Source organism: Emydura macquarii, unplaced genomic scaffold, assembly GCF_026122565.2.
Source record: "Emydura macquarii macquarii isolate MOO-44397 ecotype Brisbane River unplaced genomic scaffold, CSIRO-AGI_Emac_v2 contig_1253, whole genome shotgun sequence".
Taxonomy (NCBI): Eukaryota; Metazoa; Chordata; order Testudines; family Chelidae; genus Emydura; species Emydura macquarii.
In genome coordinates, this window is record NW_027131390.1 from 158,647 (window position 1) to 172,762 (window position 14,116).

Sequence of the window (14,116 nt, forward strand, 5' to 3'; positions counted from 1 at the left end):
AATCACCATGGCCATCACCCTGGCCAAAGTATTCAAAATATGAAGTCCAGATTGCAGAGACATTTTAGCCACCAAGCAACCCCCAGCAACAAATGCCCAAAATTCCGCACAGGAAGCCTCAGACTACTGAGCGTCAAATTTAGCCACAGCCAATTAATTGAGGAAGTCATACTTGGCCAGCAAAGCTTGCTCGTTCGCAATCCTCATCTGTAGTGAAGAGGAGGTATGTATCTTTCTATTTAAAAGGACCAGGCACTTAAGAGTCTCTATCCTTGGGGGTGGACTTGAACCCGTTCTGTCCAACTCTGTCATTCACCACTGTGACTGCCACGGACGTCAGGGCAGGATGGGAGTAAAATCTCTCGCATCTCTATACAGGCACAAAACAAGCGCTCCTCCAAGCACTCAGCTACTGGCATACCCCAAAAGGTTCTCACAAGTTCAAGAAGCATCTCATTAATTGGGTGGGCCACCTTCCCAGGGACAGAGCTGAAGGATGTCCACAAGTTTATGGATATTCTGGAGAAACTTCGCTTGAATACCAAAGGATGAGGCCACCCAACGTAGAAGGTCTTGGTACACTTTAAAGTCCTCCCAGATGGAAGGGGAGGATGAACCAGGCAGCACCGCATCATCAAGGGATGAGTATGAGGCTGTTGGCTGGGCCAAAGGCAGGTCCTGCTCCTGAGGAAGCAGCTCCGGACAGGGAAACTCCAGCAGCTCCACGGGAAAAGGAACCACAGTCATCAATGCCACACAGCGGGTGATCTCACTTTTGACTTGGATGACAAGCAAGACCTCTGGGAACCAGGAGCTTCCCACTGAGCCCAGTGGGGCCACTGGTATGAGTAAGACATTGATGGCCAGTAAGCGCTGGGCCAGAGGCCTTTATCCCAGCCTCAGGGTGCATGTCAACCCTAGTAGCCTTACTGGTCTACTGGTGGCCTTCAGACCTCCTCCAGCGAAGTGGAGTGGGCGGATGGAATCCTGACTCAAACAGAGGAGTCCCGGAAGCTTGGAGACATGGGGGGAGCAACTCCAGAGGGAGCCAACATGCAAGTCGTGGCGGGGTAAGAACAACCTGCTGAAATGGCCGAGCCAGCCTCATCACGTAAGTGCAGACCACCATGTGGCCTAACAGCTGCAGACAGTGCCTGGCTGTTCTAGTTGGGCAGAGGTGCAGGCGAGCAGTGATGGCGGACATCACCTTGAAGTGTGGCTGGGGCAGGAAAGCTCTGGCTTGGGAAGCATCTAGGACCGCCCCAAAGAACTCTCTCCACTGCACCGAGGTTAATGTGGACTTCTGCTCATTTATTAGAAGGCCCAGTCAGCAGCAGGTGGCTCATGTCAAATCTACACTGTTCTGGACTTGAACCCAGTTTCTGCCCCATTAACCAATCATTCAGGTAGGGGAAAATTTGGACCCCCTTGCGCCTCAGGTGTGCCACCACTACCAACATAACATTTTGTAAACACCCTTGGGGCCGAGCAAAGGCCAAAGGGCAATGCTACAAACTGGTAGTAGGAGCCAGCCACCACGAAACAGAGGAAACGTCTGTGGCTGGGGCAGATAGAAATGTGGAAGTAAGCGTCCTTTAGGTCGAGGGCGGCATACCAGTCTCCTGGACCCAGGGAGGGAATGATGGAGGCTAGAGAGGCCATGCAAAATTTCAATCTCTTGAGATATTTGTTGAGATGACCCAGGGCTAGTATAGGCCTGAGACCCCCTTTTTCTTTGGGGATGAGGAAGTACCTTGAGTAAAAACTTTTTCCCCTCATGTCCGGTGGAACCCCTTTTACCTCTTACATGAGGAGTTGCTCATGAGAGGGGTCCCTGAAGAGGGATGGGGAGAGGGAGGATTGTTGGGGGAGATGGAAGCAAACTAGAGGGCATAGCTTGCCAAAACTATGCCAAGGACCCAGCGGTCCGAAGTGGCCTGGGCCCATTCGGACAGGAAGGGAGCTAGGTGGTTCAAGAAGGGACGGGGGGGATCCAGGGAACAGGCTGGAACACCGTCCTCAGGAGCACCTTCAAAATGACCTCCTTTGATTACCGCATTGCCTAGATGACCCTTGCTGGAGGGCTAAGGAGGTCCATGGCATTGGTCGATGTCTCCTACACCCCCATTTCTGTCCCTTTGTCTATAGGGCATGAACCACTATGGCTGGTATCTCTGCTGTTGCTGGCCCTGAGGACGGAACTGGCGCCTAGAGGCCTGGGGCATATAAAGACCCAAGAAGCGGAGCGTGGCCCTCGAGTCTTTCAGAACATGCAACTTCACATCCATCTGGTCTGAAAAAAAGGCTGACCCATCGAAGGGGAGGTCCTGGATGGACTGTTGGACCTCCTGGGACAGACCTGAGGATTGCAGCCAATAGAACCTGCACATGCAGATGGCAGAGGCCATGGCTCTGCCCTCTGAGTCTGCTGCGTTCAAAGACGCCTGCAGTGCTGCTCTGGTCACCATAATATCCTCCTGCAGGATGGTAATAAAGTCCAGCACCTGGTCCTGGGGCAAAACATCCACAAAGCACTTTAAAGAGTCCCAGAGATTGAAATTGTACCTGCCCAGGAGAGCCTGCTGATTGGCAATTCGAAACTGCAGGCTTGCCGTTGAATAAATCTTTCTCCCGAACAGGTCCAATTTCTCGTTGTCTTTATTTTTGGGTGTGGAACGGGGCCTGTCCATGCCTATTCCACTAGTTGACAGCATCTGCCACCAGGGTACTGGGAAATGGGTGGGTGAAAAGGTACTCACCCTTTGGCCAGGACATAATATTTCTTCTCGGCCCCCTTAGAGATTGATGAAGGGGTTTGCCACAGAGCCTTCGCTATCTTTAATACCCCCTCATGCACAGGGAGGGCAACCCAGGTTGGAGCGGCCGCTGCAGCACATTAAAGAGACTGTCTGATGCCTCCTTCAGCTCTTGCGCCTCCAAATCCAAGTTGGAAGCCACCCTCTTGAGAAGCTCTTGATGCACCCTAAAATAATCCAGGGTGCTGATGGTCCCTGAGTGACTGCCTCATCTGGGGAAGGGGAAAAGGACTGGAGGGATGTGGTGGGTGGTGGCATCCCTTCCCGCTGACAAGTGGCCCCAAGAGAGGTCCCTCTCCTGGGGGGTCTGAATTATCATTGGAGGCCGAATGATGGACTTTCTCTGGCACCGGTGGTGTGGACTGCACCCCAGATGACCTGAACGACTGCGGACCTCGCCCCACCGGAAACCCCCAAGGTTCCCAATACGGCCAATGGGGTGGGCCACTGCCACTGAGGCCGTCCCGGGGCTGCCTGAGAAGAGGGGTGCTGCTCCAGCATCTTTTGCAGGCAGCGACAACTCTCCCAGTGGCCGTCCTCTCGAGAAGACACCAACTCACTGTCAGATGACCACAGTGGAGCTGCATCGGAGGCTCCCGCTGTACAGCGCCGAGTGGAGGGGGAGTGACGACCCGATCTGTGGGTGTTCTGGCGCTCTGGAGAACGACCTCTTGGCGGTGTCAATCATGATGACAATGAGCCACGGTGCTGGTGCCGACGCGGGGAATCATGCTTCAACTGCAAACCAACGCCTGGTGTGGCGCCTGGGCACTGATGACTTACTTCCTGACGACGCTTCACCCTCGGGCCAAGTCTGCCTCTGGCGACCAGGTTCTGCACTGCACTGGAGCCGTCGAACACCTTGGTCCTGGGGAGCAGCCTCTTGCAGGCAACTCAGACAGGCACCGCCTCCTGGAACAAGTTGCGACTGGTGCTGAGGACCACGACTGGTGCCGAGGGCAACCTTGCTCTGTGCCCCGCCGATGCAGGGTGCTCTGGCAACCATGACCCACAGCGACTTCTCGGGGAGCGGCACCATGTCAGCCCTTCCACTCAGGGTAACCGGGCTGTTGGAGATCATCCCCCAAGCTCCGGGGATTGCCTAAGCCAACCAGGGGGTCCCAACACAGACTTCCCCTGCGACACTGGCCACTTCTCTCTGGGTGGAGGCTAGGGTGGGGACAGCATGGGCAAAGCCAATAAGGTACGTGACACATGAAACGCCTCTGCTGTCGACGGCGCCAGCAGATGAAGAGACATCCTCCCACTCCAAGGAGTCAGGGGTGGCTCTCTAGCTGGAGACATAGGCTCTGGCGGTGGCAAGCAAGTCTCCACTGTCTGACCTCGGAGCAGCCCTGTGTTAGACCCCGCTTTCTTGGACTGGGTTACCAATGCCACACTCTGCACCGATGCCACACTTGGTACTGAGATGGAACAGGTTGGTTCGGAGGCTGGTCTGAGTGCTGCCTCCATTAGTAAGGCTTTCGAGCAGATCTCTATGTCTTTTTGAGTTTGAGTTCTGAAAGTCTTACAAAACTTGCCCTTATGATGGGCTTCCCGCAGGCACTTTAGGCAACTATCATGGGGGTTGCTCAGTGGAAAGGCCTTCCCACAGGAAGCATAAGGTTTGAAGCCCAGTGTCTGGGGCATGCCCCACTCCTGGCAAAGTCCCAGCCGGGACTATCCTAAGTGACTAACTACCACTATTAACAACACTTAAGGACTAATCTACCTAACTAAGACAAACAAACGATTAAGAAGAACAAAAGGGATTGAGAACTCTTGCGATGCAAGTCATAGCAGTCCATGCAACCATACAAGGTGGAAAGAAGGAACTGAGGGGGCATAGGGCCAGCAGCACCTCACATACCATGGCATATGCGTGGGACTCCAGGAGGACTAAAGGGAGAAAAGTTCCAGTAACCATGCACAGAGGGGAGGCACACACACACCTACAGTGGACTGGACAAGCACAAGCACTCGAAGAAGAACAGCGAGTAGAACTAATCAGGAATTCTCCAACAAGACAGGGTTTTGTCAGAAAATGCCAAATCATCAAATCCAAAATGTTTGGCAGATATATATCAGATTTGATGAACCTTCAATGAACCACATAGTTCCAGTGGCATTTCCTGCCTGGTCAGCTGCTGGGGAACCCAGAATTCCAGGGTTCGGGACTCCTGGGCAGCCCAGGGCTTTCAGAGTCCTGGGCCAGCTGGCTCTCCAGGCCACTCAATTCTCACAGCATAGGAAACCCGCAGCCCTAGGAGTCAGGCAACCTAGGGAAGCAGTTTCACTTTTCCTATTCAATGGTGGGCAGTAGTGAAACTGACAAGAATTATGTCTATTTCAGACAGCAGCTACTGGGAAGGCAGAGAGCATATTTCTTAAACACAAGGCTTCAAAAATGATTTTTTTCCAGAATTTCCCATTTTGCAAGAAATTTTTTAAAAATCTGGTTGTGTCCTGATTCAGAACAAACCCAAAATTTCAAAATATCAAAATTTCCTGTGTGACAGAAATGCTGAGTTTTTTCAACACATTCTACCCAGGAGCAGAGACTCAGCTGCAGAGCTGAATCAGAATGCCGGTCTTGACTCCTTCTCCAAGCAATAAAGAAAGGAGTGACAGGAACAGACATTGAGTCAAGCTATGTCTTCACTAAGAACACTGCGGCAGCACCACTGTAGTGCTTCAGTGTAGATACTACAGCAATGGGAGAGGTTTTCCCATCGCTGTAGTTAATTCACCTCCCCAAAAGGTGGTAGCTAGATTGATGGAAGAATTCTTCCACCAGCTTAGTGCTGTCTGCATGGGGGCTTAGGTCAGCTTTATACTATGTCACTCAAGGGTGTGGATTTTTCACACCACTGAGTAAAATAGGTTGGTCAAATTTACTTTTTAGTGTAGACCTGACCTCAGTCACAAAATCACAGCAGGGCATCCTGACATGGCATTTCTTGTTTATATTGCAATATTGTATAAATGTGATAACAGCCATAAAAATGCAAACATCTGTTTGCAATGTCAGGCTATTGCACCACAATTAGTGCATGTCTGCTCATCTACAGGAAATAGGGAATAGCTCTCCAGGCCTTCACTTTGAGTACCATTTATATATATATATCCTCACATATGCACACACACTGCATTTGAGTCACATACATCTGGAACCACCATCATTTTTTGAGTGACGATATTATCCAGTATGAAGGAAAAGGCCACTTGGTCGTCATCATCCAGGAGAGGATTAATTGCTTTCTCTAAACGAGCCAGTTTATCTTCCTTCTGCAATAAAGTAAATGGATGTCAGCAGCTGACCCCTCCTTCAGTACTTAATCATGAACACACCCTGTGCCTTTAAGGAGCGGGCATGCATCCACCTCTGTATGAAGATACTTCCCAAATAACTGCTTGGTAACCCATCCTAACAGCACAGGATAGCTAGGGGAGCAGAAAAATGTCTCTCTCAAAGAACAGAACCCAATGTAAAATGGTTAGGTGCTCCAACAACAGTCAAATACATATAAATACCCAGAAGAGCAAGAGAGAGGATCCACTCATTCATCCGTCTGCACTTCCTAAACCTCTATGCCTTCAAAACCCCTCAATCCTTGTGCTAATCCCTCCCTCTCCATTCTTACGAGAGCCAATTACAAGACTTGCCTCTTTTAGCTTTTCATCGCAGAGGTCCAGCATGGACTGAGATATCTGGGTCAGTGAGTGTTTTGGCCCTGCAAAAACACAGCAAGTACAGTGATGCACCTTGGCTTCTGTGGAAGCTTTCAGGACTGGTGAAAGGATGAAACTCACCATCCCAGTGGTGACACAAAGGAAAACTCCGATCACAAAACACCTGTGAGCATTAGGAGAATTAAAGCTTGTTACCTTCTCACAAGGTAACATCCTAGGAATCTCTCTCTACTCATTACATGCATTACTGGTTATATTTCTATCACAGTTTGAAACATGTCCCCAGTCATATACTACTGTTACTAGAGTTTATTATAGATATAACAATAGAGAGGCTTATTTACTATTGTGAGTATTGTGTCTTCATATTCACACTTGTGAGATACACCCTGTAGAGCCAGTGAATTTTGGGAACCTTCTAGAAAAACAATGTCCATTGGGAACCCATAAGCACTCCCTGACTGCACCAAATGCCATGGAGTCCCCATTCCCTTCTGTTAAAGCCCAGTCACAAGAGCAGAACTCAGGATGGGAAGGTGAGCAGGAAGCATGAATAGACAAAAGCAACACTCTCCAAGAATCAGAGTTACTGAAAAGCAGAGCCCTACATAGGTCATGATTCCACAGGTGTGAAATTTACCACAAAAACCACAACTTGACACAGAATTGCACTCCAAAAATCTCAGCTTCAATTTAAAAAAGAAAACCCATTACACTACCCTCGTGTTTGTGAAGAAAACATTGAAAACCAACTGTGTAAGAACACACAGACAGTGCTGTGCCTTTGTGAACGAAGCTGCTACAAATTTTCCAGACTGCTCCGAATCCAGAGAGGCATACCAGAGTTCAAGTCCTCTTTGCTGCTGAATACATGGGGCCTGGAATAAGGTAAGGCTTAGCACTCTTTAAGGCTATCAGATAAAAAGCTGTGTTAACAGGAGTCACAATAGGGCTGACTTGCAGTGGTTTAGTGAATCAGCACCTTTGCCCAGAAGTGGCATGTTGTTCTATAAAATCTAAAGACACATTTTTCAAAAATAGATTTCTGGCTGCGACGAAAATCTTCAAAACACCAACCAAATGTAAATCACTAGAGTGATGTCTGCCTGAAGCAAGCCTATACTACAAAGTTCTGTCAGTATTTTGTCAGTCGGGGTGTGAAAGAACCACACCCTTGACTAACATAGGTCTCTGCCAGCAAAACCGCCCATGCAGACTCAGCTATACTGGCAATAGTCCTTTTATCAGTATAAGCTGCATCTCCGCAGCTGGGTTCTGGCGATATAGCTGTATCAGTAAAGCCTTCGTAACATAGGCTGGTCCTCAGTCTGCAGAATATGAAGACAGTAGCCCTGAGGGGTGTGAATTGCCCCAGTTCGTTTCAAGGAATGTGTAAACTCGGAAGCATAACACTGAAAATGTAAATACTAACATTGGTAATTATCTCACTGCTGATCAAAGTTTGAAAGAAAAAAGAAGGATGATCATATCGTAAAGTGCAATCTACCAAGAATGACTCATTTTGGCTCACCTGTGGACAGAGCTTGGGTTATGCTCAGAACTTGACAGGGTATCTCTGTCCCCCCATCTGCAAATCTGACCTCTATTGATAAAGCCGTCATTACTTCTTAAATACACAAATCTCTTATTTTGATTTGTATAGACAGATTTTAGAGTTCACCCCTGCCAAATTTATAACAAGCTGGTTAATTTATTGTCCTCTTGATATCTTTGGGGAAGTCTGTTATATTCATCTCAGCCATTTAGACAGCCTTTGCTGCTTTTGTACTGCTTTCACCCTGCAAAGTATGAGAATTTTTCCGCTGTCCAGGCCACCAAATTCCATATATAAAGCATACACAGAATTCCCATCACAGTGCTACACAGCAGACCAGAAGACACATAGAATCTCAGTGTTTTAGGAAGCTTCCTACCATTATATGTGGCACTGTTCTTCACAATCAGCTCCAGGTGTTCACGGAACTCTTCCCGGGAAGGGTACAGACGTTTGCGGACATTTTCACGCAGGGTCTGTAGGTCCATGGGCCGTGTAATGATTTTGTAATAATCTTTTACGACCTTTGCATTAACAGGTGTGTGAAATGGGTATGTCTGGGGATGACAAAAAAGAATGGGCATTCATTCCCATGAGGACTCCACATGATAATATGGTCAGTCCTAATTCAATCTCCACAAGCAGAATAGCCAGCAGATCACAGGCCCTTTAGGGTATGTTTACATGGCATTTTGGAGTGAGCCTCCCAGTCTGGTCAATAGACTTGAAGTATCCAGGCTCCTGCTAGCTGCACAGACAGCGCTTTGAAGTTGCAGGTCACGCTGAAGCTTGGGCTGATGTCCATGACCCCTCCCTAGGCTTCAGAGCCCAACCGGCAACTGCAAGGCGCTGTCTGCACAGCTATTTTTAGAGTGTTGACACAAGCCCCATTACCCCAAGTCTATCAACCCAGACTGGGAGGCTTGCTCCAAAATGCTGCATAGACATTCCCTTAGAGACTGCGACCTATTAAGTTACATATTTTCAACATCACTTGTATGTGATTGTGGTATTTTGTTTTTCTCCACAGAATTTACTAAGCAAACATTATTCTGTTATGACTCTGCCACCACTCTGAGGGAGAAGCGTCCTGCAAGGACTGCAGTTCAAGTTACTAGGCATTCAGCCCTTTTGAAAAAGTCAGTTTACCTACGCAGGAAAGTAAAGCAGAGATGTATCATCTCCACAATGCCAAAAAAGCTTAACTGCTTTCCCGGATTTCAAAAGCCCCAGTTACCATATTACCTAGACATCTATGATTCATTTATTTTTTACTGAAAACAAATTGCAGCACAATAAACTGAAAATTTGAGGGCAATGTTCAAGGGATGCTAGTCTGATTGAACTGGACCAAGGAGACAGTGACAGGGAGAGAACTTGTGGGGACAGTGCTGCATAATTTTGGGGTCTCACATTAAGCCACATAACTTGGGTTTATCAGCCTGCTCAGGACACAGAACTTTGACCATACAACCTAAACTTACATTGGGAAGATCCCTCATATCGTTGATAATGCCCTCTAGAATGGACGACAAAGTTACCATAGGGTCTGTTCGTCGCCGATGGATGGATTTGTGAGGCCGCTGAAGAAATCAGATAGAAGCAGGAAAGTAAGGCACTTCCAAGACACAAAACATAAATCTAAACAAGTTATCTGCAGGTTTAGGTTATTAATTCTATAGGCAGATACATGCGTCATGTTGCACTATGGATGGCCAGAAGCAATGCAAGGACTGGACAGTATGGACAATGGAACACGAAGAGATTGAAATTGATTCAGTGACATCTACACTCACATTCAAGTAATCGCAGTGAACAGTGGTCCCAACTCGCCGCTTTTTGTTTGGAGGAAGCTGCTGTTTAGGGAACTTCAAGACCAGTGATTTCCTGCGAACCTCATCCGCACTAAGGAAAAGCAAACAGACCTCTTATTTCCTATACATCTCATACCAACAGGACTGTTTGCACCTCATAATCAGCACTGATCCTGTCTGGTACAATAGCAAGTGCAATTAGGATTTAAATACTACATTACCAATAACAATATATATAAAACTCAGCCACTTTATTTCTGGATCTACTGTACCTGTGATGTGTATGTATTCTGCATCAGCCCACAGACTGTCCTTCTCACCACCCATCCCTGCCTCAGTTCCTGCCCTCACCTCTCAATCAGTTGCTTTCCCAAGACAATTTTGGTCCCCTCCACTTTGATGAGCTCTTCATTATCATTGTGAATGACTGTCTTTTCCAGCTCCTCCTCTTGCTCCTCTGTCATGGCAACAGGATTGGAAGGTGGGGCATTCGTTTGGTAGTAGAGGGGACAGAATTTATTAGTTCTCATGTGTCCAATTGCACCACAAGCTCCACATTTTAACTGCAGAAAAGATAAGCAAGGTGAACAGTTAAATTTTATTCACAGAAGTTAAGGCCAGATGGGAACTTTAAATCATCTAGTCTGATCTATCACGTATCACAGGCCACATTTCACCCAGTTATCTGTTCTGAGCCCTATATAATTTATGACTGGCTAAAGCATAACTTCCAGAAAGGCATTCAGTCTTAATCTGAAGTCAGAGATGGAGAACAAACCACTTAATTTAGAGGTAGGATGATAACCAGTTTACCAGTAAGATAGCAGCTTCTTACTGGCCTGATGTTCTAGCTCCAATTAACATATAAAGGAAATAATAGAGATGAGAGCAGAGCATCAGGAAAATGGCCTGTGTCATGGTAATAATCATTAGCACTAATCTGGACGTACTGGACCTGGGATATTCTGGACCATGTTCTAAAGCAAAGCTAAGCATGAAGTGTGTGATTTATACTTGATATTAAGACCCTGGAGATAGCATCTATGTTGTCATAATCCTAGCCAATAGTCTTCTCCTCTTTCTTCAATCCAAATGAGGAGAAGGTTTGCTAGGACACTGCATTCCACTGGTTTTACTTGATGCTTAGTTACCTTCAGATCTGGCCGCTCCTTCATTTTCTTGGGTTTTTTCTCTGGTGGACCCTTAAGTTTTTCTTTTTCCTGGTTCCGTTTGAGCCGCCTTAGCTGCTCCTGGATCCTGCGCCGCTCCTTCCGCATCTCCTCCCGGTGCTGCTCATCAAAGAGGGCAAATTTTCGTCTGGAACACAAAGGTTTTAATCTAGGTCTATAAATGGCCTAGCACACTTCTGCCAGCCCAGTTTTCCTGGGACTTGAACACCCACAACAGGATTCCTCCCAGAGGAGCCAGATTGGTGGAATGGCAGAGCCTTATCCCCAAACCTTCATGAAAAGCTAGTATTTCTGTTTAAACACTTCCTCCTATGCACAGAATTTACTCAGTTTCACTGATGGGAGCAGCATGTGAATGCTGGATGGGCTGCAGAACAAGATCTCCTTCTCAAAACAGCAATTGTGAGCACATCAGCAACACTCTCAGGCATGGCCAATCCTGGAGTGAAGGAGACTCTCGAGATTCTGACTGGGCTGACCCACATGGCCCTAGTCACAGACCATTTGGACAACCCAATCTATTTTTTAGATACACTGCAGATTTACTAAACTAGACAGTACAAAACATTTTTAAAATCCCTATGTTAAAAGAATGTTAGGGTTACAAAGTCAAGCATTCAGGTTGCCTGTGCAACCTTAATTTGGCCCTCTTGTTCATATGCATTAGGATACATCTTTAATTACATGATCACATGCTATTTTTTCCACAGGACTTGCCTCATTCCTTGCACATAAATGCTGCTCCCTGAATGGGTAGCTATTAAATATTTTTCTTTATCCTTATCCAATGTATAACCTCATTTACCACACATCATCCAAACCCTACACCAAGTATAGAATTAATTTCCTCATGGATTTTTCTATTGTGTTCATCGTCATCATTTTCAAATGCTTCACAAACATTACTTAATTTATCTTCATTACACCCTGTTTTATTATCCTTATTTTCCAGATTGGAAACTGAGGCACAGAGTGATTAAGGTCAAAACTGTCAGACATGTCCACCAATTTGGGGTGCCCAATTTGAGATGCTTAAAGCCCAATTTTTCAGAGTATAAACTTTATATAAAACTCGATATGTTCAAAGCACAATCAAAGCACAGCAAGTTCTGTTGCAGTTGAGCACACAGAACTTTTGCAAATCAAGCCCCAGCATCTCAACTTAGGCACACAGAAAATGAGGTACACACAGTGGTCACACTGTAAAAAGTTTGTGGCAGAGGTAGGGATAGAATCTAATTCTCCGTGGTGGCATTCAACTGCCTTAACCACAAGACCATTTTTTCTCTTCCTGCGATCCCCTCCCTCATTCACTATACACATCTCATATTTGGCAATAAGTGAGGTGGGGGTCCTACGGCAATAAGTGAGGTAGGGGTCCTACGGACATAACCCTGATTCATCTCTTTAGTACGGTCCGTCCGGTGCACAAGATAGCATGTGATCACTTAATTAAAGACTATCAAAGTATATATACAAGGCGGTCAAGTTAAGGTTCCATTAGCAGCATATATTTTTAATAAAGCAAACGGAAAAATCAGAAATTCTATCATGTGGAACCATAAATGATGCCCACATCAGTCATCAGCAGGGCTGAAAACTTTAGATCTACAGCAAGTCCTCTGCCACTTAAACTAATAGAGTAACTAGTAGCAGCAGTAAGCTGTTATCCTTCATGTGGATCAGTCACTAGATGGGGAGAGAGAAACTTTACCAGTGACTTTCAAAGCTTTTTGCTAGACAGCAGAGAAACACAGGAATTTATGGGTTCTGTGCCAGGTTCTGGTGAGGGGTGTTCTTTAGTTGTTTCAGACCTATCCCTGTAGCTTCTATTCCTCCCTCCCCCCCCCCCAACATCTGCTGTCTCCCCTCTCCCCCATATACACACAGCACCCCATATGTTAAAGTCAAGCTGCTTCCTCTTTCTCCAGTATTGAGTACAGGAATTGCTCTCAGTTCTAGCAAAACATTTCCATTCACTGAAGCAGCTGAACCATCTTTGTTGAAATTTTCCAAAAAATTCAACTAGAGGCAGACATTTAGCATGAAAGTCTTCAGCTCAAATGATTAAAGTTTGGCAGAGTTATAAATCAACTCAAAACAGGATCTTACAATGGAAAGTGTTAGACAACCTTAACTAGAGGTGTGTCTGCTTGCTTCACCTATATAATCATCCCAGACACAAGCAGTGCTGAGCAAATTCAACCATATTAAAAGACAACACATTTTAAATGTAGAGAGGAAATAATGTGCACTTCGATAATTGCATTATTAGAGATTTTCATCTCTCTCAACTATTAGGTACCAGACAAAGCCAGGGGCCTGCTCCAGAGGCCATGAGGAACATAACCATTCCTGCCATGCAGCAGCCATGAGAGCCATCCCACCTGCAGCCAAAAGGGTGCACTCTCAATTCACTTACACTGGGTTCAGTATTTTTCAGCAGTAATTCCCATGCAGCCGAGAACTGCATGTGCTAACACGCTACATTACTGATACCAGAATGAAATGAAGAGTCCCCTAAGGCCTTACATGAACTCTTCATCCTTGGTGGTCCGTATTCGGCTGTAGGCATCAATGACAGAGGGCTTACGAACTGTTTCACACCGTACATACTCTTTCCCATCCTCATCTCGAAACGTGCGATAGATTTTGAGGCGACGGCCAGTGGCAGAGGAATTGAGACTGGTTACAGAGGCAGTGTCGTCATCTTTGTGAGAGCCTGCTGAAGTGCCCGAAGCTGATACTACAAAAGAGATTATTTTAATGGTTCCCAATACAGTTCACTCTCTACAAATCTTTAATTTATATTCCCTTTGCCCTGAGAGTTCATGAGACACCAATACCAAAGAACAGGGACAGAGGCAAACCTGTGTACCTGAGAATCTAAGACACCACCTCTAGAATCCAGGATGCCGATGTGAAGCATGAAGACACCATGGTGATGAGCACAAAGATAAGATGAGAAATTAGAGAGATCTACGCCGGTTCTTTTATTGATGCTCATCAGTGCCAACAAGGTTTTCACATATTAACTGGGAGAAGTTA

The 14,116-nt window shown here is 46.5% G+C and overlaps 1 protein-coding gene across 5 annotated transcripts in view; it reads right to left on the reverse strand.

Moving 5' to 3' along the window:
- The window catches only part of TAF1 (TATA-box binding protein associated factor 1), an 86,735-nt gene that overhangs the window by 19,118 nt on the left and 53,501 nt on the right, over positions 1 to 14,116 (reverse strand). For all 5 annotated transcript variants that reach the window (XM_067547929.1, XM_067547927.1, XM_067547928.1 and 2 more), the window contains 8 exons: positions 13,601 to 13,814; positions 11,030 to 11,195; positions 10,230 to 10,441; positions 9,861 to 9,969; positions 9,549 to 9,647; positions 8,444 to 8,621; positions 6,483 to 6,550; positions 5,982 to 6,104 (listed from right to left, as the gene is read on the reverse strand). In XM_067547929.1, the coding sequence (XP_067404030.1) occupies positions 5,982 to 6,104; positions 6,483 to 6,550; positions 8,444 to 8,621; positions 9,549 to 9,647; positions 9,861 to 9,969; positions 10,230 to 10,441; positions 11,030 to 11,195; positions 13,601 to 13,814 (1,169 nt within the window). The remainder of the gene's footprint in view (positions 1 to 5,981; positions 6,105 to 6,482; positions 6,551 to 8,443; positions 8,622 to 9,548; positions 9,648 to 9,860; positions 9,970 to 10,229; positions 10,442 to 11,029; positions 11,196 to 13,600; positions 13,815 to 14,116) is intronic.